The sequence below is a fragment of the Theobroma cacao genome, chromosome 2 (assembly GCF_053813885.1).
Source record: "Theobroma cacao isolate CCN51 chromosome 2, ASM5381388v1, whole genome shotgun sequence".
Classification (NCBI taxonomy): domain Eukaryota; kingdom Viridiplantae; phylum Streptophyta; class Magnoliopsida; order Malvales; family Malvaceae; genus Theobroma; species Theobroma cacao.
Window position 1 is genome coordinate 46,070,760 of NC_142640.1, and position 25,984 is coordinate 46,096,743.

General features: G+C 34.6%; 4 protein-coding genes across 6 annotated transcripts; 2 read left to right on the plus strand and 2 right to left on the minus strand.

Annotated features, from left to right (window-relative positions):
- The first annotated feature begins 201 nt into the window (after positions 1-201).
- Positions 202-970, plus strand: LOC18609868 (uncharacterized). Its single transcript, XM_007045194.3, has one exon. It carries the CDS (start codon positions 384-386, stop codon positions 636-638), a length of 255 nt encoding a protein of 84 aa, XP_007045256.1. The 5' UTR covers positions 202-383; the 3' UTR covers positions 639-970.
- A 229-nt stretch (positions 971-1,199) lies between these two features.
- On the minus strand, positions 1,200-6,248 carry LOC18609869 (Rubisco methyltransferase family protein). Of its 3 annotated transcripts, XM_088803755.1 has the most exons (7): positions 5,621-6,248; positions 5,343-5,460; positions 4,449-4,532; positions 3,255-3,456; positions 2,642-2,941; positions 2,273-2,536; positions 1,200-1,759 (listed from the first exon to the last, which is right to left on the minus strand). In XM_088803755.1, the coding sequence occupies exons 1-7, from the start codon at positions 6,114-6,116 to the stop codon at positions 1,388-1,390; spliced, it is 1,836 nt and encodes a 611-aa protein (XP_088659881.1). In that variant the 5' UTR covers positions 6,117-6,248; the 3' UTR covers positions 1,200-1,387. The 3 variants fall into 3 exon arrangements, with proteins under 3 accessions (XP_088659881.1, XP_017971744.2, XP_007045259.3); XM_018116255.2 differs by lacking the exon at positions 4,449-4,532 and having other exon boundaries at positions 5,621-6,244; XM_007045197.3 differs by lacking the exons at positions 4,449-4,532; positions 5,343-5,460 and having other exon boundaries at positions 3,255-3,421; positions 5,621-6,224.
- An 11,408-nt stretch (positions 6,249-17,656) lies between these two features.
- Positions 17,657-18,961, minus strand: LOC18609870 (EF hand calcium-binding protein family). The gene has a single exon (XM_018114659.2). It carries the CDS (start codon positions 18,486-18,488, stop codon positions 17,889-17,891), a length of 600 nt encoding a protein of 199 aa, XP_017970148.1. The 5' UTR covers positions 18,489-18,961; the 3' UTR covers positions 17,657-17,888.
- Positions 18,962-22,002: 3,041 nt separating this feature from the next.
- Positions 22,003-25,199, plus strand: LOC18609871 (Ankyrin repeat family protein). Its single transcript, XM_007045199.3, has 3 exons — positions 22,003-22,548; positions 23,128-23,537; positions 24,148-25,199. Exons 1-3 carry the CDS (start codon positions 22,230-22,232, stop codon positions 25,021-25,023), a joined length of 1,605 nt encoding a protein of 534 aa, XP_007045261.2. The 5' UTR covers positions 22,003-22,229; the 3' UTR covers positions 25,024-25,199.
- The last annotated feature ends 785 nt before the right edge of the window (positions 25,200-25,984 follow it).

The following is a 25,984-nucleotide window of genomic DNA, read 5'->3' on the forward strand; positions in this document are numbered from 1 at the left end:
TATAAGTTGAATATTAGATACCGGTCAAATAAGAAATTCCTCCGTAACAAGTGTCAAGAAGCAGTTGGGCACTTCACACAAATTTTTGAAAGAGGAAAAATAGAGAAGACAAATCCAACTTAAGGGGCAGTCTTTAGTACAGAAAAATTAAGCTTTCAAATGAGTCCTTTTAAAATAAATACAATTGGAGAAAGCTACATGGCCCTAGCCCACCAGCTTTATTTTCTCACTATTCATGAAGAAATCATGTCTTTTTCTTTATTCACACCATATATAAACCCTATAAAACTCTCCCAAAAACAGGTATGCAAGGCCTTGGGCGTGAAGCAGTTGCAGCTTGCAATCTAAAACAGAGGGTGTGGGCTTTGTTTTAGAGCTTGGGAATGGAGCAAAAGAAGATCAGCAGCAGCTACGAGAACAGTAGCAGCAACAACATCTCAGCTATAAGAGATGAGGCTGGATACAAAGGTGTTCCGATTCATAGCCAAGTCATGAAGATAAAGCAAGAGTTTGAGAAGATCAAGCATCCATCGCTGCGGCAGGCAGATATGAGACGAGTGCTCCGTGAGATCACCCGGCAACGGTCCCGCTCCCCTCTGGGATTAGCTGAAAGACCCATATCAGTTGGGAATTTATAGAAACTACCATGTTACATCATACATCGTACATCATCTGTAGAAGAGAAGAAGGAGAAAGGGTTGCTCTCTTGGCGGCAGGTTTTTAGGAACAGAAACGACCTTGTTTCAGAGGCTTTAGTCCCCGCCAGTTTCTGGACCTTTGTTCTATCTGTTGTAGATATCCTTCTGTATGTTTATGGAGAGAACCTTTTCTCCTTCTTCTTCCCTGTTCATAATAATTTTTGCCTCTATTACTATCTTATAGGACTCTATCTTGTATGGATTGAACCAGCTCCCTCTGTTTCCGTCGTTGGTTTATTTATAGCATATCACCTCTCTGTTTTTGGCTCCCAGTCTCTTCTATACCTCAACTATTTCTTGAACAGACCAAGTTTAGGCCTTATATTACGAAAGAAATCTTAGAATTAAAGGCTCAAATCATATTTGAAAGACAGCTTTTAACCCTGTTTTTTTTTTTTTTTTTTTGTCTGAGCTTTTTAAGCATATATCGCCTGAAAAGATGGCAGAACAACAGGGATAACACCAGGATTACGCTATAAAGCATAAAATGGATACACCAAATTTCACCAGCAGGTAAAAGCAGTCAAAATTTTTCATAGATGTAAAAAGTTAAATTACTGAAACCAACAGGAAATCCTACAAAAAATATTAAATATATACGGGTTATAACAACAAAGATAGCAAAACCAGAACAAGTGTCAGATCGAACAAACTGAAGTTGAATGACTCTATATCATAAAAAATTAGCCTTAAGCAGTGGTGGTCTCCTTCGATGACAGAAGCTTCACCCTCTTTGTGAGATCTCTCATGACATCTATAATCACGGATTTCTTCTGTATCCGGAATTGTATCGCCAACTCAGTTGAAACGGGAACACCTTGTTCCATTTGAGACTCATCATCCATTATCTTTGTGGGGAAGTGTCCCAGTGCAATCACACAGAGTGCAATAATGGTGCGAAAAACAGCTACTTCATTTGCAAATCCAAGGGGAGCTTCAGCTGATAAAGATTTTAGAACGTTCAAATCATACCTCTGCACCAATTCCATGTCATTTGATAGTATAACTCTTAAAGCAGACAATAAACGTCCCTCTACCAATTCGGGGCCTCCTATGATTACCTATTAGGAACAAACAAAAGGGCAATAAATATTAGAATTGACCAAAATCATTTAAAATAACACTAAAATTAACTGTTAGCTGAGTTTGGTACAACTTAGGACATGAAACTGAAAGGACCAATTGAAAGCATAACTTTAGGGGATTTACCTCCCAGGAAAAAGGGCAGTTTTCTTCATCTTTCTGCAATATTAAAGATTAATCTTTCTGCAAGCCAAATCTTTTTCCTTCTTCCATACCTTATCAAGGCAGTCTTACTCCAATTTTTTTTAAATAGAAGCAAAGAGAGGAAGGGTTCTCCCATGTCAACAATGTGAAACAGACAAAATCATAGTGTAACAAGGTGGTCAACTTTTGAACATTTTAGAATTCTTAGTAATAGCATTTATAAGTGAAACTTAAATTTGAAAAATGATCTGTTACAAATCATAAACTGTTTCGTATTAGCAGGTATTATGATATTGACCATTCAAAAGACAATAACTATTTAAAATAACATGAAGGAAAGAAATAACCTTTAGATTTGAAGCTTCTCCATCTAACTTAAGCTGAGACAGAACTTGTCGCTGCCATGGAGCTGGTGCAGAGAAATTGGGTGAAGAAACGCCAGCAGCCATACTTGCAGCATCCATAAGAGCTCCGTCATATTTAAGCTCAATATAGTCATACGGATTTGACGGCATAACAAATCCATAATCCAATAGGAAAAAGTCATTGCTTAGACAGCCATAATGGAGAAGTAAAGGATCATTTTGTTTGATATCCTTTTCAGCTACAACCTGGTATGAGAGAAAGTGAGATGTATGAGCAAAACTCTGAGCAATTCAGCTTTTCATCAAATTAAAACTGATTGAAAGGTACTAAAACCATTTACATAAACCTGCCTTTATTAGCATCTTTGAATTCCCAACATCTTGTTCTTGCACAATTTGGGCATTTGGATTGAAGCTATGGTTGCACATATCAATCAGAGGAAGCATCATTGGGATATCACTGCGGCTTCCATCAGGAAGCTTTTTCCCATACAATCGAAATGCTCTGGATGAGACTGCTGACATTGCCCATCCAAGGGAGGATGCATCAACATCTTGGCCACCAAAAGGGTGTTCGCTTAATTTCAGATCCTTAAGAGCATTTTTTACTTCTTGCTCAAACTCCAGAAGAAAACGGCACCTTTTATTGACCTGGTTGGGGAAGAAAATCACAATTAACTTCAAAGCTAACTGCAGAAATCAATGAAATTTACAAACAAAAACAAGGGAATGTACACCCAAAATGGGCCAAATGAATGTTAACATTGACCATGGTTTCAAATCTAAATTTCAAGACAGCCCATAATTTGATCTGTCAAACCTTTTGTGTAGGCAAAGATTCTGGCTTCCATCTTTTTTTTAACCAGTCATACTGGCTTCCCACAACTTGGGTCAAAGAAATTTCATTCACACAAGAAAAAGAAGATATTGCCTTCCCAATAAGTTAAATAATGAAAATATATACCTGGTAAAGCAGGGGAGCATATTGCAAGTTCTTTATATCCTCTCCAGTAAAGAAGATGGGTACACTGTAAGTTTCAGGAAGATTGCTGATGTACGGCCACCAGAAGGATCCAACCTTCGCTCTTTCTTGCAGAAGCTTTAGACCCAACTTCATGGCCCATAGTTCCTCTGTCACATGCTCCCACAGAGTCCAATTTAAAACTCTAAACAGCCCAATTTACAAAAGTTGGTAGTTATCAACCTATATGAATACAGAAAATTTCCATGATACCACTCAATAAAACCAGAGTAGTGTTTGGTGCTATCAAGAAACTGATACCAATCTCTGATTAAACAAACAAGAAAGGAATGTTCACTAAACAGGTGAAGGAGGGAGGAACCAGCAATGGATTCATCAAATTCTCTTCTTTTTACTTCTAATTTGATTTTGACCCTCAAATTATCCAAAGATATGGCAAAGTAGGCCACCTTACAATCTAGCTATATTTGCATTGGCTCCTGGAATACTAGATCAGTTCTAGTTGATGCACAACACAACCCCATAAAATTTTATCACGTGTTATAATCTTGAAGGATTTTTTTTACATAATTCTATTTATTTCCAAATTTATTTTCTGCAGATTTTGATTTTTTCTAATCCATCTTAAAAAGTGAACGTGAAAAACATGCCAATGCTACACTGCATCCATGGGTTTTCAAATGGATAAGATTAGGAATGTATGTGTAAGAGAAAAGGCAGGGATCCACCCTTTACAAACAAATGAGGGAAACATGTTTACAAATGCCCCTTTGAGATGATGTAATTTAACAGATGATATCAAGAGAAAGAGAAGAAGAACATATAGTAGATGGGGGAAACAATAAAAATTATTTCAATTTTACAGAGTTTACTGAAGATATTGTCTTTAAATAGGGCATAATATGTAGAAACAGACTCAGTTTGTTGTAGCACCTTTTATTACTAACCTCAACCTAGCTTTTTATTAGATGTCTTGAAAATATTTAGTTTTTTAAAGAGTATATCAGAGACCTAAAAGAGCATAAATAAAAAAACTATGAAGTGCACTTCTACATGTTGAATTCTCTGGTCCTACTAATTTATTACAAGCCTAGTACATTACACAAAGTTTTAAACCTAAGACAAGCAAGTAGCCTATTCAAGTAATATTTTTCAAGAAGTCCAAAATGTCCTTACAGTTGAAGAAATTTTAAGTATGTCAACATGGTAACAGATAACAACGGCCAGAAAACCACCATCTTTGTTTGCTGTAGATGGAAACTGTGAGAATCAATTTGATGTTGGACATAGCATAGAAGCAAAAAATATACATAACACACAATCAGCATATATAAGATACTTATAGAAACACTTTGGACCTTTTTCTTCTAGGAAAGTGCATGAAGTTCGTCAAAAGGGACAAGGCTTCCATTAGCATAGTCATGTACTCTTGTACTCTTAGACAGATGATACTTCATCCACTGGAGGGGGGTAATTATATAGGGAACATGATCATATATTCATCTTGTGTTGCCTATTCCTCTTTCCCCCTCTATGTGGATAATTAATCCTCTCATGACCTCAATCATACTCGATGCCACTTACTTAAGGAAGGGGTTGATGGGTTGAGAGTGCACTCATAGAACAATGAGCAAGATGCGCTTCCCTCTACTAACTCTCCATGGTCTATTCCTTAAGGCAACTCTTCCCACATCATTCACATTACTCCTATGTAGGAAACTATGGACTGCCATTGGCCTATGTTGCCATTATCATACTAGGCTTACTAGCTTACTAAAAGATACTTCCGTTTCACTCTAATTTCAGGTTTACCAGGTTAACACAACAGGCTCTAGAGTTTCAGTATAAAGTAACTTGACAGTCCTAGAGCATTTAGAATTTAACCATATGAAGAATCATAATCTCCTCCCTGTCAGCTCATTAAATTAATTCATTCATCTCCGGAGCAGTTTGGCACGATCAAAGGCACAGTGTTAACGGAAGCATTCCAGTGCCATGAAGAAAACTTCATGATAAGATAGAGCAATCACAATTGAACTTCCACATTTAAGCTAATTGAAATTATCGAACCTGTTAGAACTTAAACATAATAGTTGGGCCCTTTCGTATAAGCTTAGGCTTTTCGAATGATCAGTCACCCAATTCAAGAAAACCCACAAGGCGACACCAGAATCACTCAAATTCAAATCTACAAGGAGCATAAATGAATTAAGCAGTTTCTACGTTGTAAAGCGCCAAAAATAAACTCACCTATATACTTATTTTTTGGACTAAAATCAAACATTTAAAACACAACATACAAACCAATGAATATTAGAGTCCAAAAGATGAGAAAAGAAAACCCATACCAGGAACTTGGTGAGACAAATGGAGCAAGACAGAGTCAGCCCCATTTTGTTCGTCTGATTGAAACTTCAAGGGGGCGTGATCAGGGAGGACGATAAGATCAGAGCCTTTGGGGATTTCTCCAGAAGCTACAAGGCCTAGGCTCAAGGTGGTGTCCTGCGCAATCTTCACAGCCTCGTGCACGAACCCACCTTCCCTCTTGACCCACTTCACGAGGTCAGGTGGGTGAGGTACCAGCCGCGTTGGGTAAAAGGCCGCTGCGGCGCATGTTAGCGGGCGGAACTTGGTGAGAGAGGGGATAAGCATCTTTGAAGCAGCCATGTTTTCAAGTGGTAGGCTGCTCACCGCCAAAAGTAGCGATAGTCTATCTGCTTTTGCTGCTGCTTTAGTGTAAAAAGGGAGGAAAGAAAAGAAGCCACTACTTGGTAAAAAGCCTTTGGTTTTTTCAGGGGAAATACTTTTATAATCCAATGATGCGAGGGCAGCAAATTCGAACATATCCTACGACAACAAATTTGTGGTTTATACTAGAGGGTTATCATTCAATTGAAATTCATCATCGACCTCATAATCTTTGTTAGCCATGAAATCAGCTAGCTTATTGCCTTCTCGATAGACGTGACATGTATTGACTTCCCATCATCGATACAGAAGCTCTCTCATTACTAGAATCAAGTCCGAATTAGAACGTGAGTGAGAAGATGAGGAGGTAATTGCTTGTACCACCATCTTGTTATCAATTTGTATTTTGATCTTGTGAAATCCCAACTCCCGTGCTAAATGAAGTCCACAATATATTCCTTACAATTTCGCTCGGTATGCGGTACATTTACCCAAATTGCATGTATAACCACCAAGCCATGTGCCTACAAAGTCTCTAATTACTCCCTCTACAGTAACTCTCTTTATTGTACCTCGATAAGCTCTATTTGAATTCACAACAACCCATCCCGTTGGTGGTGATCACCAACCCTCTAGGATTTCTTCTCTTCTACTAAATGTCCCACCATGCATTGACGGAATAACTATGGAATTAAGAATCGCAATCGCCATGCTTTTAACCGTACTTAAACGCTCCTCTACAAGTATTAATTGGTCTTCAAAGATCAATGAGTTCCTCCGTTTCCACAAGTACCCACATGCAATACTAAATATAATTTTCCAAGGTACCCCATACACAATTATCTTGCGGTTACTAAGATTAACAGAGAGCCAATCAGACATAGATGGCAAAAAGAGCTGACTTTGTTCATTTTGAGTTAGAAGTCAAAACCATAAAGCACTTGCAACTGGGCAATCCTGCAACAAATGCAAGATTGATTCTTCTTCCAATCGGCGTTAAGAACAGATGGCATTCGACAAACGGCGCCGCACTCTCTCCTGGTTGGTGAGAATCCAATTGTGGAGGGATTGTAAAAGAAACATGCACATACATTGAGGGCCCTGCCATTTCCATGCTAAATTCCACTCATCATTAGTGGTACCTGTGTCCGAGTTAATTGACTTTCTTAGAACTTCAAATGCAGAACTCACAGCAAAATTTTTGGATGGAGAAAGAGCCTAGTAAGGATCATCTGAGTGGAATGATGAAGAAAGTGGTATTGAACTTGTAATCTGTTTTAAGTCCTCCGGAAATGAGTTCACTTGGTTAGCCAAGTCCCAATCTCCGCTCGGTATTATATAATCTCTAACGCAATCATTTTCATTCACAACAGTCTCCATCATTCGAGCTGCATCCCGCAATGGGTAATCTCCTAACCAATGTCCATCCAAAATTTTGTAACCATCCCATCACCGATTGCCCATCTAACATGCTTCTTATATTCTTGCCAAAGCCGACTTATTGAACTCCGAAGTGGTGAAGCACCACTTCTATGTATGCTATCTGAGCTTCCGGAGGCTCTAAAGTAATATTTGTCATACAAAACTTTCACCCGTAAAGCCTTTGGCCCTTTATAGCAATTATTGCCAACACACCTTTAACATAAAAGCATCATTCATTAAGTGTAACCGTCGAATACCCAAACCTCCTTCCTTAGGCTTGCACATTTCGTCCCAGTTAATCAAATGAATCTTCCTATTACTTGCATCTCCACTCCAAAGGAAATGCTGACATAGGAACTCAATTCTCTTGCAAACATCAAACGGAATAAAGACTGTTTGCATTGTATAATATGGTATAGTGGTGAGCACGAATTTGACTAAAGTAAGTCTACCAGTAAAGGAAAGAGATAATGCCTTCCATGCACTCAATCGACTACGTACCTTATCTTCCAAGTATCTATACATATGAGCACTCTTTCGACCTTGTATGAGAGGGACACCTAAGTACTTCCTCATATCCTCTAAAAAAGAAAAATCAAAACATGATATGGAGCTGTTAATGTTTTCTTTGAAAACATATTGAGAACTTTAAAAGGATGATTTCCCCACACTTACCCGTTCCTCTGAACAAGCACAGAAGTCCTCAAGATCACCCTTAATTGTCTCCATCTGAGTAACAGAAGCTTCCGCAAATAATATTAAATCGATTGAGTAATCTCAAGGCAGCAGAAAAACATGCAGAAGAAAGTGAAAAGTTATTTCAACAGGAGCAGTCACCTGCAAACTGGAAGCACCTACAACTATCATATGCTAAGCTTAACCACCTGCTAAGTATAGAAGATATGTATTGGCAGCAAAAATCAGGCGTCCGTTGGCTGGTAAAGGGAGAACGAAATACAAGGTTCTTTCATATGCGGATGCAAAAAAAACGTGTGAAAAACTTTATTTTCAGAACTACGAACAGTGAAGGAATTATTCTTGAGGAACCGGAGCAGATTGAATCTTCAGCAGTAGATTATTTTGCAAATCTTTTGAAGGTTGAATCTGCCAACTGATTTAATTCCTCATTTAATCTCTGATAATGATAATCATGTCTTATGTGCAGAACCTACGATGGCAGAACTGAAGGCAGCGGTTTTTGATATTGAAAAGGACAGTGTTGCAGGGCTGATGGTTTCTCATCAATTTTTAACCGGCAATGTTGGCATATAATTGCATATGATCTTTTGACAGCTGTGAGAGATTTCTTCAATGGAGCAACGCTTCCAAGGGGGTAACTTATACAATTTTCGTCCAATAAGTTAATGTACTGTATTAAATAAAATAATTACTAAACTATTGGCGAACCGGTTAGCTAAAGTTTTACCTTCTTTAATTTCGGATAATCAAAGTGGCTTTGTAAGTGGCAAATTAATTAGTGACAATATTATGTTAGCTCAGGAGTTAGTCGGCAAAATCGACTACAAAGCTCGAGGTGGCAATGTGATTTTGAAGCTTGATATGATAAAGGCCTATGACAGATTGAATTGGGATTTTCTATACTTAATCTTAGAGACATTTGGCTTCAACTCTCATTGGATTGACATGATCAGGAGGTGCATTTCTAATTGTTGGTTTTCCTTATTAATTAATGGGCATTTGATCGGTTACTTCAAATTGGAGAAAGGCTTAAGACAAGGTGATTCCATCTTACCTCTATTGTTTGCATTGGCTACTAAATATTTATCTAAAGGCCTCATTTCTTTATTTGCTCAATATGGTTCCTTACACTTTCATTCCGGTCGTTCCATGAATATTAACCACCTTGCCTTTGCGGATGATATTATGATATTTACTAATGAAAGCAAATCAGCTTTGGAGAAAATTCTTGGCTTTTTATAAGAATATGAGTAGATTTGGGATAGAGTAAACCATTAGAAAAGTTGTTTTGTTACAACTCGTAATATGCCTAACTCCAGGAGGCAAATTATTCTCAAACCACATGGTTTCTTCAATAGACTTTGCCAATTATATATTTGGGTGCACCTCTTTACAAAAGTTCTAAGAAGGTAATGCCTTTTGACTCACTCATTACTAAAATTCGTGAGCGGATCACTAGTTGGGAAAATAAAGTTCTTTCTCCTGAAGGCCGTATCACACTTTTGCGGAGTGTTCTCGCTTCTTTGCTAATATACCTGCTGCAAGTTTTCAAGCCCCTGATGAGCATTATTGAAAAAATAGATAGACTTTTTAACAGTTTTTTATATGGAGGTTCCACGAACAGCAAATGAATACATTGGACATCTTGGAATAAAATTACTTTTCCTAGCTCAGAAGGTGGTCTGGACATTTGTAGTTTGAAAGATGTTTTTGAGGCTTTTACAGCAAAGCTTTGGTGGAGATTTCTAACATGCAGAAACTTGTGGGCACAATATATGCAAGTCAAATTTTGCACTGGGCGAATTCCTCATACAATTGCTACTAAGCTGCATGATTCCCCAACATGGAAGTTACTAATTGATGGTCGAGATATAACTAGGCAGCAAATGCGATGAAGGTTAGGTAAGGGAGAATTGTTCTTCTGGCATGATGCTTGGCTAGGTGACAAGCCTCTGGTAAATTCTTTCCCTTCATATCATCATTCCATGATTAAAGTTAATTATTTTTTTCATGATAATGAGTGGGATGTGGATAAGCTCAAAACTGAATTACCAGACATAATTGTTGATGAGATCTTGTGGATTCTTATTTGCAGCAACAAGGAGGATTTGGCATACTAGGCTCTCACACCAAATGGGGAATTCACTACTAAAATTGCATGGGAACTACTTCACCAAAGAAAACTTACAAATCCATTAGGTAAGTTTATTTGGCATAAGAGCATTCCACTAACTGTGTCTTTTTTCTTATGGCGCCTAGAGCATAATTGGATTCCTGTGGAGTTACGGATGAAAACAAAAGGCTTCCATTTAGCATTAAATGTCTTTGTTGCCAATTAGAGGAAACAGTATTACACGTCTTATGGGGAAGTCCAGTTGCACAACAAGTTTAGAATTTTTTTGCAAAATTCTTTCAAATCTATTTTCATAATCCTCAAAATGTTATACATGTTCTCCATTCTTGGTACTACTCAGGAGATAATTCTAAACCTGGTCATATTCAGATATTGTTTCCTTTACTAATTTTTTGGTTCTTGGTATCTATCCTGATAAAGTGATATGGCAAATTATGAAAATGTTGAGGCAGCCCTTTCAGGGGAACTTATTATGTAAATGGCAATGGAAATGAGACCTTGACATTGCTGCACATTAGGGCTTCCGATTTGAACAAGAGAGCCATGAACCACCAAAAATTATTTACTGGACTAAACCATTGATAGGGGAACTAAAGTTGAATGTTGATGGTAGCTCCAAAGATGCCTTTCAGAATGCTGTTGGAGAAGGAGTTCTTAGGGACCATACAAGTACTATTATTTTTTACATTTTTAAAAATTTTGGGCCACTTAACTCATTGCAGGCAGAATTAATAACATTACATCGCGGTTTGCTCTTATGCATTGAGTATAATGTGTCTCAAGTACGGATAGAAATAGATGCTAAGGTGGTTGTGCAAATGATCCAGGAAGGGCATAAAGGTTCCTCCCAAATTCGTTATTTGTTGGAATCCATCAGAAAATGTTTGAGTGTCATGTCTTTTCGCATTTCGCACATTCATAGAGAAGGGAACCAGGCTGCAGACTATCTCCTTAATCATGGATATATGCACCAGAATCTTCAATTGTTTTCCCAGGCACAAGGTGAGCTTTGAGGAATCCCTAGATTAGAGAAATTAAATTTACCTTGTGGTCGTTTTAAATAAATGTAAAAGAATAGTACTCCTAATTTACAATTCTTTCTTTTTCATAGAATCTTATATTGAAGTAATATTACTTTCTAGTTACATTCTAAATCATTATGCATGGGAAGTAATATCTTTAATAGGTGAGCTTTATCCTTTTTTATCATGTTTTTCATGTAATTTTGGAGTTACCGTTTATGTCCCCCTCCATTTTATACCTTTATTGTCATCAATAAAATTTTAACAGGATAGCTGGGCCCTATGGGAACTTTCACCATAAAATAATAATAATAATAATAATGATATTATTATTATTAGTATTATTAAATCATCAAGAAAAAATAGATGAATTGGAGGTAAGCATTGTCTACTCAATCTAATTAGTTTCCATAAGCCTTGCGACACAACCATTTAAATACCATGGGCGAGTCTCTCCATGCATAATACAAAAAGATATAGTAATAACGAGTCATCCTATCTCACCCCTCTAGAAAGAATAAATTTATCTGATGACAACTCATTCCATGAAATCTAGAAGCCATGACTCTTCAACTACGAATTAATATATCAATAACCTTACTTGGGATTCGAGCTTTCAATAAAGTATCATGGATAAACTCCCATCTAAGTCAATCATAAGCTTTCTCGAAGTCAATTAAATCATCATCCACCTAACTCTCCCTTGTTTTTTCGTAAATGAATGCATCACTTCCTGGGCAACAATTATGTCATCAATAATCTACCTCCTTGGGATGAAGCTTGCTTGCGTCTCTACTATCAACGAGCTTATACATGGCTTTATTCTATTAGTAATCACTTTCATTAATACTTTGTAGACTATCGATAACAAACTGATAAGCCGAAATTGAGAGATGTACTTTGGTGAGGTAGTTTTTGGAATTAGAGCTATTAATGAGCTACATAAACTATCACCAATCTCTGCTCCATCAAATACATCCGAATATAATCAATCAATTTTTGTCCCACCACATTCCTTAATCACAAAAGCTATTCAAATGCATATATTTATTATTAAATTAAATGTTCGGATGTATAAAATGAGAGTATTTGGAAATTGTGTGCTAAGTAGATTCATCCAAAAATAAATTCAACACTTAATTACTTGTGCAATGCCATTTCATTAATATTTTTCTTGTTTTTTATTAAAAAATAAATTAATATATAATATTAATCTGAGAATAAATAAGCAATTAGCTATTACAAAACCTAAAAGTAACTCAAGCTTGGCTTAACATTTTGAAATTTATTTAGAATTCAAACTATGCAATATTTTCCATTATGATATGAAAATGGTTGTGGATATTACACATTTTGTTTATGGAAATTTTTTTAAAATTACTTCATACTCATATTATGGATGTAAATATCGGATATTATTGTCAATCGAGTTAAGATAAAATTTGAATATGAAAACATACATGTATATATCATTTAATCAAATATTAAGATAAAATTTGATATAATTACTTATTTCAAAGAAAAATAAATAAATTTTCTTAAAAAAAGAATAAATTGCATTGATCCATAGCATTTGCACACTCTTTCATGTTTTAGAAAAAAAATCCAATTACAAGTTGACAGTGAATAGTCAATGAAGTTAAATCACAACATGATTAGTTTCGACTTTCAATAATTTACAGGTTCTTCGAATAGACTTCTCACTCATTCTTGATGGCACGTTTTGTTCGAAATAATAACTAAATTATTCTTCTTTTATTTCATTTTGCAAACTAAATGTTTTGTAAGTTATATATGTAGATTTACGATACAACTTCAATCTTTTTTGTAAATAACTTAAATTAATATTACTTTTTACTAATCAATTTCTTTTTAGGCTATTATTATTAATAACAAATCTATTACCTACAATTGAAAGGGAGGTCAAAAAAACCCTACGTTTGGCCACGCTTTTTGCTTGCTTTGATTGCTACATTTAGGGGTCCTTTGTGTGACACGTGGACTTTTGGATGCCTCAGCAAAGCTCCTAGCCTTTGCAATGCTTTTGGCCTCTGTGAGTCATATTGGGTTACACGTGAACAAGTTTTATTGGCGTTTTTGTTTTGCACATGGAAGGAAGAAGTCAACAGAGGAGCCCGTGGGGCTTTGCAATGTTTTTAAGTGTTGGTGTTGTAAACGTTTAATTTGGTTTCTTTTTCTCTTTTTGGTTTTGGCACTCTCCATTCAATGTCTTTACGTCCTTTCTTTCCCCGTGCTACAGGATCTTTTTTTTTGTCCTTTTCAATTTTTGCACTCCATCCACTCTCTCTCTTCTCTTTCTTTCTCTAATCTGTTCTATACTTTGTTTTCTTCTTGGGATTCCTGCCCTCGTTTTCTTTTTTTGTCCTTTTGTCATCTTCTATTCTTTGGTTTCTTCCTCTCTTTTTAAACTACGATACATTACAAAAAAGAAAGAGAACTTGAGTCACTCAATTGCTTCGTTTTTATTGCACGCACGGTAGCAATGAAATCTTCTTTAAGAAGGCAGTTTCTCAATCACGTCAATGTGCTAGCAATGTGGACACGTGATTGTCCTCTTCACTCCTCACTCACTTTTTGCCTAATGTCAAAAAAAATCTCTTCACTAAGAATTCTCTCACAAAACGCGACTAGAGTGGGTAGGTTTTGTTTGTATTCAACAAAGAAGAATGGTTCAAAAGTGAGCTTTTATACTTAGGTTAAAAACAGTTTTGGATTTTATTAAAGATGTAATATTATAACTATTTATAATATTGATCACATACTTAATTAAATTAATTTTAATTAAGTTTTTGAAAATTAAAACCCAATGTATGATTTAAATTCAACTTAAATCATCACATTCTCAATTTAATCCTTATTGTCACTTATTGTGTATGACACATTAGATTCTTAGCATGTTGGTAATAATCTTAATATGTAATCCATAAATTAAATTTAGGATTAGATAAATTCAAACCACTTTAAAATTATCATTGATCATATCAACCACTTTATGATTATAGACTATGAATGAGATTTAGCAACTTATCATGGTCACTTAATTATTAGAAGAGTTAAATGGTTCTTTAACAATCTTTCAATGTCCAGACTATTAGTGTAATTCATTCCCTCATCATGTATATCACAAAAAGAATGAGAGTATGGTATAGTGTCTACTCTCATATCCTTTTGTGTTAGTTCTTTTGGGCTTCACCACTAGTTCTATTTGAAACTTAGGAAACTCTTTTCCTTATCTCCAAGTCGCATTGGCCAAGGACTTCGTATGGCTAGTGTGAACAAAGAACAAGTAGAATATGTCCCTTAAATCACTTAGAGTGATGATTCTTCTCTTGACCGCTCATTTATCTCCATGTGTTTCATACTATACCTAACATTAATCCTTTTTAAGCATCTTTAGTTTGGACTCAGAGAGTTGAAGTCAAAGCATAACAATCCACACATGAGACAACTTGGTGTCTCAAGTCTAAAGAGTATTTACACAATTAACACATGAGAAGTGTTCCATATACAAAAATATAAAAATATTTTTATATTCTTACAAAAATATTTACTTCATTTTTTCATTTCATTTAAATTGCATAATATAAAAAAAATTATATCTCATTTCATAATAAAAAGCCATAATACATTAATTAACAAGGAGTATCCGCTACAATCTATATGATTGGCTTTTGCGCTTATTCCAATAGCTTTTTAGTTTGCTTTGTAGAAAATCATGGATGAGGCATTTGAAAAGCTTAAAAAAAGAGGAATTCAAGTGTTGGGTGTGGTTTGTCATGTGTCAAATGCACAACAAAGGAAGGATCTTATTCAAAAGGCTATTGAGGTTAATATTTGCCGCAATGATTTTCTGTTCTTAATAACACTAAGTTATCATTTCCTTCCATATGATTCTCTTTTGAAATTGGAAATTCCAAACTTAATCTTAAAGTGCCTGAAAATGAAATTTTTACTTTGGAAAATACAATCCAATAGTAAAGTTCAGCTGTAAGTCTGTTTATGTAACAAGAATATCTTTTTTTTTTCTTGAAAGGTTGTAGCAAGAACATCTTTAATTTAAAAGTTATTGGTTTTGTTTCAAAACTGTGGAAAGATAGATGTAGTTGTATTAAATGTTGTTGTAAATCTAATGGTGGATCCCATTTGTTGCAAACCCAAGAATCTCCTTTTCACAAGTTATGGGAAATAACCATGAAAGCAACTGTACTTCTATTACAGGTAAATCACTTTGGTCAAGAATAATGTTGGGAAATAAAAGAACATATATGCTTTAGGGTAGCGTATATAATGTACGTATTATTGTGAGTAAATTGTTGGTGTTGCATTGTTTAGCTATACCGTAGTTTTCCATAGTGATTTACTTGGTTATATTCGAATCCGAGACAAGGTACCATTTTTATACAAATAACAAATAATGTGTGAGAGAAAAGGATTTAGAATTACAAATAGCTTTACTTACTGCACTTCTTTATCCTATCATAAATTTTTTGGTTTAATGCAAAAACAACTTAATGCAAGACAAAGCAACAGGACCCAAAAAGGACTCCACGTCAACTTGATAACACAGTTTAATGCAAGGCAACAGCACCCAAAAAGAACTCCAAGCAAAGCTGATTAACATCTTTCTCTTTAATCTTTATCCCACTCGTCTTAATTACAAGTTTCTATTGACTACCAAGTTACCAGCCTAAAGACAAGAAGGATTGTCACGGTCTATGGTATGATTAAACTTTTGTGTTTTCATTGTTTCTATTTATCATCTAGTTTTGATTTTTCTATCCATGTAACAATAGTTTTTTCCCTATTTCTTTGTTTTTTATTATTTTTTCTTGTCTTATCTTATTGTAATGTTCAATTTGTTTTTGTTCCTTATTTATTGTTCATTAATAACCGATTAGTTATTTTATGAATTTTTATTTAAAATTTTAATAAACTTTGTATATGGCTAATTTTTATCCCTTTCTATCATTTTCTTTTACGGTTAATTTTCACAATTTGTTAAGTTCACCAACAGTTTCTTCTGTCATTGATGATCCATTAGTTGTTGGAAAAAATCGTTTTCGTTGTTAAGGGAAGAATTGGCTGAAAAAGAAAGGCTACTACCAACCATAGCTCATCTTGATTCATTTCGTTTCGCAAATCACATATTGAATTTGGACCGTTCCTTGACAACACAACCATTATTAAAATAATACAATTGGCAAAGAACGCACTACCAAATTACATGAATTTTATGACTGTTAATATAGTGATGGTAATAATTATCGATATAAAATTTATTTCATACATGATAAATTCTTGCCAAAAAATAATTTTTAGTCATTTGTTTTAATGTATTTTCAGTTCTGTTTAGTTTGTTTAGTCTTTCATCTATTATTAAGAAAATGTTGTGCCCTTTGACTTTTTCCATAATCTTTTATCCGAGGTTATAATAAACTTTATATATCTATCGGTGTTTATTTTTTATTTTGTCACATGTACATAGTTTTCGTCTTTCTTAGTTTGTTTTCTATTTTCATTGAGGCTTTATGCTATCATTCATAACAAAATGCCGCTAATACCAACACAGCTCAACTACAAACTTTTTACCCACTTACTTTTAACGATCAGTTACTAAATTTTTAACTGTCAGAATGTACCTTTTTTGCATCAAGGCAGCATACCATATTCAACACTTTGATCACAAATTTTAGCAATATATTGGCAAACCATCTTGATTGTCGAACATTTTCAGCTACGTCAAAATCCAAACAATTAAAAAGAAAATTATATTTTATTAATAAAGTAGGAATGAATGTACAAAATGATAAACACTAACGATATAAGCCTTCATTTTGTTTTTGCGATTATAATAGTTTTTGTATTCAATTTTTCTTGAAAAACAATCAAGAATAGGTTCTATATAAATGAATATACACAACTATACCATCCGAAGTCCTTTTCAAGTAGAAGGTAAATGGATGGTTAAAATATAACAAAGATTCAAATTTTAGATTTCAATTTTTAGAAAAAAAAATTTAAGAATCGTTAAAATATCGTATAATTCATAATTAAAAAAGAAATGTTTTGTTTTTAAATAAAATCTGTAAAATCATTAAAATATTATATAATTCGTAATTTAAAAAAATATTTCACTTTTATATAAAATCTTTTAATTTATGTATAATTTCTTTCGATTTAAAAGAAATGAAAAGTGATTTAAAAGCAAGTTTGACCTTCAATTCATTAAGAGCTTCATTAAGAAAGTGTTTAGTTTGCGAAATTGAATAAAACAAGTGAAATAATTATTTCGTTAAAATAGAATAAAGTAAAAATAATTATTATATAGTTTAATTTATAGAATTGAAAGACTATTTAAATTTGTGTCTCCCATGGAAGCAAATATAAAGAAGCTGAAATTTATACTACTGCTGAAATAACCATTCAATTCCATAGAAAGTAAAATCCAAAATAATCCAAGAATATACACAATTTCCATAACAACCAATAAGAAATTAAAAAGGAAAAAAAAAAGTTGATCCTAACCAATCAAGCAGCCACCTTAGATCCAGAAAACCAGAGAGAAGAAAAACAAAAACAGAAATAAAAGCCCCTAAAAGATCATCGTTCGATTTTGACAGTAACATCTCTCTAAGATTCAATGGAATCATACCTGGCCCCAGCCATCATCATAACCTTAAATTCTTCAAAATCAATCATCCCATCTCCATCGCTATCCACTCCACTTATCATCTTCCTACATTCTGCAATCGAACATTCATCTCCAAGGCTTTTCAGAACCTCGTGAAGTTCCTCGGCCGAAATCGAGCCGTTCCCGTCTATGTCATAGACCGAGAAAGCGTCCTTGAGGTTCTCCAAAACCTCGTCCGAGTCGACTCCTTTGGTGTTCAGCTCGACGAATTCTTTGAAATTTATGGACCCATCACCGTCAGCATCGAATTCTTTGATCATCTTTTGGAGTTCGTCTTCGGAGGGCTTGTGGCCGAGGGAACCCATGATGGAACCGAGTTCGGATGACGAGATCTTGCCGTCGCCATTGACATCGAACTTCTTGAAGACTTCTTCGAGCTCTTGGAGTTGGGTTTGGGTTAAATTTCTCGTCGGGGTTCGCATTGGAGATTGAAGGAACGATGATCCATTGGCCCCGACGGCTGGAGAACCTGTTAAATTCGAGGCGTTCGAAAGAGAATGTCGCTTCTTTTTCCGATTGAAAATCGACCCAAATCCCATTAGATTGCTGGCTCTTCGTTTCAAAGATCGATATAACCCCAAAAAAAAAAAAACCCCCGAAGTTGAAAGGAGATCGGAGAAAGAAGAAAGAGCAATGCTAGAGATTAAGAACGCAGAAAATTGGTTTTGGGAGAGAGGGGAAATCGGGGTTGGTGGTTATATATTGAAGTTGTAACCGGAGCCGGATTTCGATTCGGGTTTTCGTTTTGGGAGTTTAAAAGTATCGTTGGATGCTAAATATGGAGGATCGGTGGGTTTGTTTTAGAGGGAGTTTAGGCGTGATTGCATCGTAACAATTTGTGGAGAACAACAGAACTTGTGAGCATGTCTTTTCAATTTTGATTTTGCGTGAGACATATTTGGCATGGGAAATGCCATAGTGGGGCTAAGCTCCTTCATTGTTTTTTTCTTAAATTTCTCCCAATAACATTTTGACACCTGTAAATCCGCCTCAAAACATTAACTTCCCTTCCTTCCTTTATGATTTTTCCTTCTAAACTTTCCTCCAACAAAACATCAGAGAGCAGTCATAAATGGGTGAGTTATTTGCTGAGCAAGCCGACTTTTAAAGAAAGATTTTACGGAATCTCATCTAAGTTTTAAAAGAAAGATTTGCATATGTAGGGTAGTTGGATTTTTACCATGCTCTATTTGGATTCAAAAGAGATTAAATTGGACTTCAATGCGTGATAATAGTTAATAACCCATGATTTTCGGGATTTTTGTTGAGATTTGTTTCCTTAATTGAAGAGATTTGAGATTTTTTTGTATATATTGATTTACTATTTTAATTTTTAAATAAATATTTCTATTGTGTCAAAAGCAAAAATAAATTGTAACTAGGTATTAATTTTAACATGGTATGAGATTTAATAGAGTAAATTCACTCTACTCATGCAAAGTCATTACTTCCATTTATTAGGAAAAAAAATATTATATTCATCTAAACATTTTTCTCTCGATTAATAAGATAAAATTTTATCATTTTAATTTTAAACATATATATATATATAACACTCGAACATTTGATTCAATAATTAATATATCAGTTTTCTTAATCTTTGTTTAGGGTTCAAATTCACCTAATTCGATAAAAAATTACGAATCTATTTAATGGACCAAAAATGCATTAAAAAATAGAATCATATTGTAAGTGTGAAAGGACTCTTTGGTGCTGTTTCATTAAGCAGCTGCAACTCTCGTGAAACATGCAAAGTCGATGATCAAATTGCACAAACCCTTTTTATACTATAGTTAAAGCAGCCTATTCAAATTTTAGCGGCTTACTGTTGACCAAAATCAAGTTTTTCTTTTATTTTTATAAAATAAATATATTTCCGGAGCCCGCCACGTGCCCTTCAACTTTCCTCATTCTCTGTCGGTGTGCTTCTGGTATTTTATTTTTATTTATTCCCACTTATCTGCTTCGATTGCCTTTTCATCTCTTGTGTCAAACATAAGTAAATAATAAATAATGTTTAATATTTTAAAAAAAATTCTTAAACTAATTTTATATTTTTTTTTGAATTAAATAATTTTTTATGATTTGTAGTTATTAATTATTATTAGTTAAAGTATCATTTTATCATTAATAAAAGTTTATTTAACTTAAAATAAAAATATAAAAATTTAATTGAATATAATAAAAAATTAAAAATATTATATTAATATTATTTTTTTTGTTATTTTACTTTCCTTCTTACCGGCCCATCAGAAAAAGTATATTGAGTAAGGATTTGGGCTTCCTCGAACCAAACCCATCCAATTCAGGTCTGACCCACCATGGCTATGAAGTTACCAAATGAACTTATGGTTCCAATTTTATTTGTTGTTCTTTCCAATAGGCCCAAGATTAAAAAGCTCAGGAATCCAAAGGTCACAAATGGGCCTCTGTAAATCTTTTGTTGCGGCTTTAGTCTAAATACGAGTTGATTTACTTAGTTACCATCTTTTTATCTCATTCATTTATTTTTAATCAAAATATATATACTATACAATTAATTAAAAAAAATTTCATTATTTACACAACGTATTCTAAGCTCCCTTTTGTGAATGTTTTTGCTACTTTTTTCTACTTTAATAAAAGTTTCTTTTAAATATAAAAATATTTTTTAGATATTCAAATAGTAAAATTATGTTTAATTAAAAGTCAACAACTGCCAATTGGTTAAAGTATAATACCAATTTAGATATAGTTATTCCATATAAATAAAATCATGCATTTTATTTCAAATATTTTTTACTTTTACATCAAACTCAATTTTTAATTTTACTTCCATAACCAAGCTTTAAGTGATAAGAAGTATTAAATGTTGAAATGTAGAGGTAGATATTTGACATAATATCTTAAAAAGCTCTTAACCTATTAAAAAAATTTAAATAAGATCTTATATTTTTTTGAGTCAAATAAGTTCTTATATTTTTATTTTAAGTTAGTTTTTATGATTAATGGCTGACTTAATCAAAATGTAATTTATCGTTTTTTATGTCACATGTCACTAACGTGGTATGTTAATATGCCATAATGGATAATGACATAACATATTGATGTAGCATTATGACATCGTCATATTGCATTTTTAATCTTTCGCATAAGACAATTGAGTGTCACATGGATATAAAATGATAATGGACATTTTGATTAAAAATAATTAGTCAATCATTAGTTATAAAGATTTATTTGAGTCAAAACAAAAATAAAAAATTTGATTGAACGCAATAAAAAAATAAAAACTTAATTAATTTTTTTTTAATAATTTAAGATTTTTTTTAACACTATGCCTAAATACTTCAACAGAAAAAAATGCAAGAGGTTGAAAAGGAAAAAGGCAACTAGAAAGACTTCTTTTTTTTACTTGTTCCTTTTTCATTCTACTTATTCAATACTAACTAAATTTTAATAAAATCTCAGGTTGAATTAATTCAAAGTCATAAAGAATTCAATCCAATTCAAACTGATTAATATTTTATAGTCACAATCATATGTAAATTTGAACAAAAAAAAATTATATATTGAATTTCTTCTGGTTGGAGTATATTATATAGTAGAATTTCAAACAGGGCAGAGGCCGAATGGTTTTCTGGAAGCTGCTCAGTCCTCCTCAGTCCTTACCTGAAGAAGAAAAGAATAAAAAGAAAGATCAGGAAAACAAAAAGAGAGGTACAAGTCTAAAAGACAAATAGACATGAAAGTTACTTTCACGAAACAAAACATCTAACTGATGTCACTCCCAAAATGTTAAGTGTTGCATTGTACAACTTACTTACCCAACAGCAACTGACCCAAGAAAGAGCAACGAATTCCTTAAGGAAAAAAAAAGAAACCCAACAGTTGAGATTCTTAGATTCTTGACAGCATTTAAGCTTCCATATGTATGCATATTAGATTATAGTATTACAATTACAGGACATACCAAAAATCCAACAGTGAAAAACAACTATGCTGTTTGTCGAGTTACCAGGTTCTTGCTTTTCCTTAATAGTCAACTCTGCCACATGATTGCAAATACAGACCCCATGACATTTCTCAATCATTCAAATAAACCATTACCATAAAACCAAAAGGTCTTGTTGAGGAAATTCAAAGGCTACCACCACTCGTACGCCATAGCTCCATTATCCTTTTCAGCCAAGAAAACAACAAGAAACTTTAGAGAAAAGAAAAAAAAAAAACAACCCTGTAAATGAATAGGAAAGGAGAGTGAAAAACTGACGAAGAATAAGAAGAAGAAGGCAGAAGCTATGGTGATGGAGTCAAAGCCTTTACGTTTCCTTACTCAGCAATCTTTCTTTGCAGCTGTCCGATCTGGGGACCTTGAGTCTGTCAAGCAGTTGTTGGATAAGTTGACAAAAGAAGAATCGCCTGATGGATCATCGGCGGTGTCTGATCTGATGGCAGCACAGAGTGAGTCAGGAGCTAGTGGATTGTATATTGCTGCAGAGAGCAATTTTCAAGAGATTTTCAGTTACTTGCTCAAGTTCTGTGATGTTGAGATTGTTAAGATCAGGTCTAAGTCTGATATGAACACTTTTCATGTTGCTGCTAAGTTAGGACACTTAGGTATGATTCTGATTCCTTTGCCTAATTTTTGAAATTGGGTTCTATTATTTAGCTTGATTTTGATGATGGGAAATTTTCTTTCTTTCTTTCTTTCTTTCTTTTATGTGTTTTTGGTGGTGGGGGGATGAATTTTGATGGAAAAGATGCATCTGGTGGAGGAATTGAAAGATTTTGTGTAATCGGTTTAACTATTCAATCAACTCATAATTTTGTCATTGCCTTGTGTATGTACTGTTGTTTAGCTGTGTTCCTTTATAAGTTGGGATAACACATAGAGTTGAATAGATTTTTGGAGCTTGGTTTTGCCTGGTTGCTCAATCAGTCCAGTAAAGCAGACCCAAATACCCGCAACTTTGAGCTGAAAACGGGTATTGTTGTTGTGTAGCCTTGCAAATATTAACTTCCATGTGATTTAGGAACGTTAACAATATGGCTACGTCTTGATCAATTAAAATTGAGCCTGTTCCTCGTAGGATTGTTATTGTTATCTTGGTGCATCTTTATCTTCGATTGCATCTTGCCTACAGTTTCTTACTATTTCTGAATCGTGATTGACAAATATGGATTAATGCATTGTAGGTATAGTGAAGGAACTTTTGGGCATTTGGCCGGAGCTTTGTAAGTTTTGTGACCCTACAAACACCAGCCCGCTTTATTCTGCAGCTGTTAAAGATCATTTGGATGTGGTAAATGCTATACTGAATGCTGATGCAAGCTGCATAAGGATAGTGCGCAAAAATGGAAAGACAGCATTGCATACAGCTGCAAGGTATGGCCTTACTAATATAGTTAAAGCTCTTATAGACTGCGATCAAGGAATTGTGAGCATCAAAGATAAGAAAGGCCAAACTGCACTCCATATGGCTGTGAAGGGTCAGAATACTGCTGTAGTAGATGAAATATTGCTTGCTGATCACTCCATACTGAATGAACGTGACAAAAAGGAAAACACAGCATTGCATATAGCTACCAGGAAATCTCGTCCGCAGGTATCCCTCTTTCTCATCTCACACTCTCTGCCATATACCAGATATGGTGACAGCAGATTTCTATCTATCTATACATTTGTCTGCTTTAGATAAAAGTAAAATTAATTGTTCGTTTTTATAATGAACATTCCTCATTTCCTCCCATTTTCAGTTACTTTCCGGTAGTTCTGGCGCTACTAATTAAAGTCAGCGCTTCTATTGACATTCAAGGAGAGAGGATTGTTAGTACATTTCTGTAATTATACCATAAATGGTGGCAGTGAAATTTTTATTATTTGATAATGAGCTTATTTTGAGAGGATAATTCAAATTATGTGCTGCTTGCCAAAAGTCAGTCTCCTCAGTTCACCCTTCAAAAGGTATTAATGAGGCAAGGCAAGTTCACTTAAGAAAGAATATAATAGAATCTCAACGAGAACTAAAAATGATACTTCACTTCTGCACACTAGCAGCTACATCTCTCAATCGCATGAGAATCTCTTCATCTGAGACTAGCGAATCACACAAGTTATGAGTTATAACTTAAGATTATGAATGTTGAGGATTATGTAATCCTCATATTCATTTTTGGTCTTGTTCCTCTACTCATATTCTGTTTTCTGCTTTTCAGATTGTGAGCTTGTTGCTAACTTATAGATCTATCGATGTCAACACCATTAATAATCAGTGTGAAACTGCAATGGATTTGGCTGATAAACTCCAGTACGGAGAACCTGCACAGGAAATTAAAGAAGCTCTGACAGAGGCGGGTGCTAAGCATGCTAGGTATGTTGGCCAAGTAGATGAAGCCATGGAACTTAAGAGGACTGTGATTGATATTAAGCATGAGGTGCACTCACAATTTCTACAAAATGAAAAAACCAACCGAAGAGTTTCTGGAATTGCCAAGGAACTTAGGAAGCTTCACAGAGAAGCTGTCCAGAGCACCACCAATTCTGTTACTGTTGTTGCTGTGCTCTTTGCATCAATAGCTTTCTTGGCTATCTTCAACTTGCCTGGTCAATATGTAACAGATGGACCAGATGCGGGGAAGGCTAACATAGCTTATCACGTAGGTTTCCGTGTGTTCTGCCTCCTGAATGCTATATCCCTCTTCATATCTCTGGCCGTAGTCGTTGTTCAGATCACTTTGGTTGCATGGGACACAACAGCTCAGAAGCAGGTAGTATCAGTAGTTAACAAGCTGATGTGGGCTGCCTGCGCTTGCACTTGTGGAGCGTTTTTGGCCGTAGCTTTTGTGGTTGTGGGAAAAGGGAGTTCATGGATGGCTGTTACCATAACCATAGTGGGAACACCGATTCTTGTTGGCACACTCGCGAGCATGTGCTATTTTGTTTTTCGACAACATTTTGGGATATTTCGCAGCGACTCTCAGAGACGAATAAGAAGGGCAAGTGGGAGCAAGTCTTTTTCATGGTCATACTCAGCAAATATATCAGACGAGGATGAGTATAATTCTGACCTTGAGAAGATATATGCTTTATAAACACTAGTAATAAAATTAAGCCTGTAAAAAGCGTGGTACAGCTGCAGAAAGTCTTCGTGGTATTAAGTATGCCTCCTTGTAATTAAATGTCCGGTGATTTCTTCTAGAATTCTAGTATCGAGCAGACAGTTTTGAAATCCAGTGGCTGTATAAAAGAGTTGGTTTCATGCTTTCTAGTTGGCAGATCTCAAGGCTGAATATAGATTTGTGTATAGCCAGGTTCATATAGGAACAGTCTATTAAACTCTTGGTTACATGGTTTGGCTATACTGTCTACAGGTGCTAGACTGGGGAGCTTGGCAAATTACAAATAGAGAGTGGATATAAGGGCTAAGAGGATTGTTTGAGTAGCTCATATGACAGTTTTGAACTGTAAATAGGCAACTGCTTGTAGTTGATGATAGTCTTAACACAAGCATAATCTGGCTGAGCAACTGCTGGATTCTAGACCCAGTCTTAATCTTAAAATAACAACCATTTAGCTTAATCATTGGTGCATAATTCTTTTTCTTAAAAGAGCACGATTCGAATAAGATATGAGGACTGCTACATGAAAAGCATGGAACAAGTTGGAGCCATGGAAACGTTAGTGGTTCAACAGCCACCAATCAACGTGCCAGCAATAACGCGGCATTTAATATGTTGTTTCAAAGAAAGATAATTAACTCGGGGGGCAGGAGAGGAGGTTTTTATGCTTTGTTTGACTCGAGAAATGGAAGGAAAAAGACCCGACTCGTACAGGCACTCCTTCTCCGTTGTTCAGACCATGACAAAGACGAAAAAGGCATCACGACTCAGGAGGGACCATCAACAAATGTCTTTCTCATTTATTATTCTCACCTATTTCTTCCAATTAAATTATCACTTAAATCATTTTCTATATGTTTTACTATATAATTAAGAAAAAAAATTGACTGAGAAAAAACATTTGAAGTTCATATATTGAATAAAAAATATATAA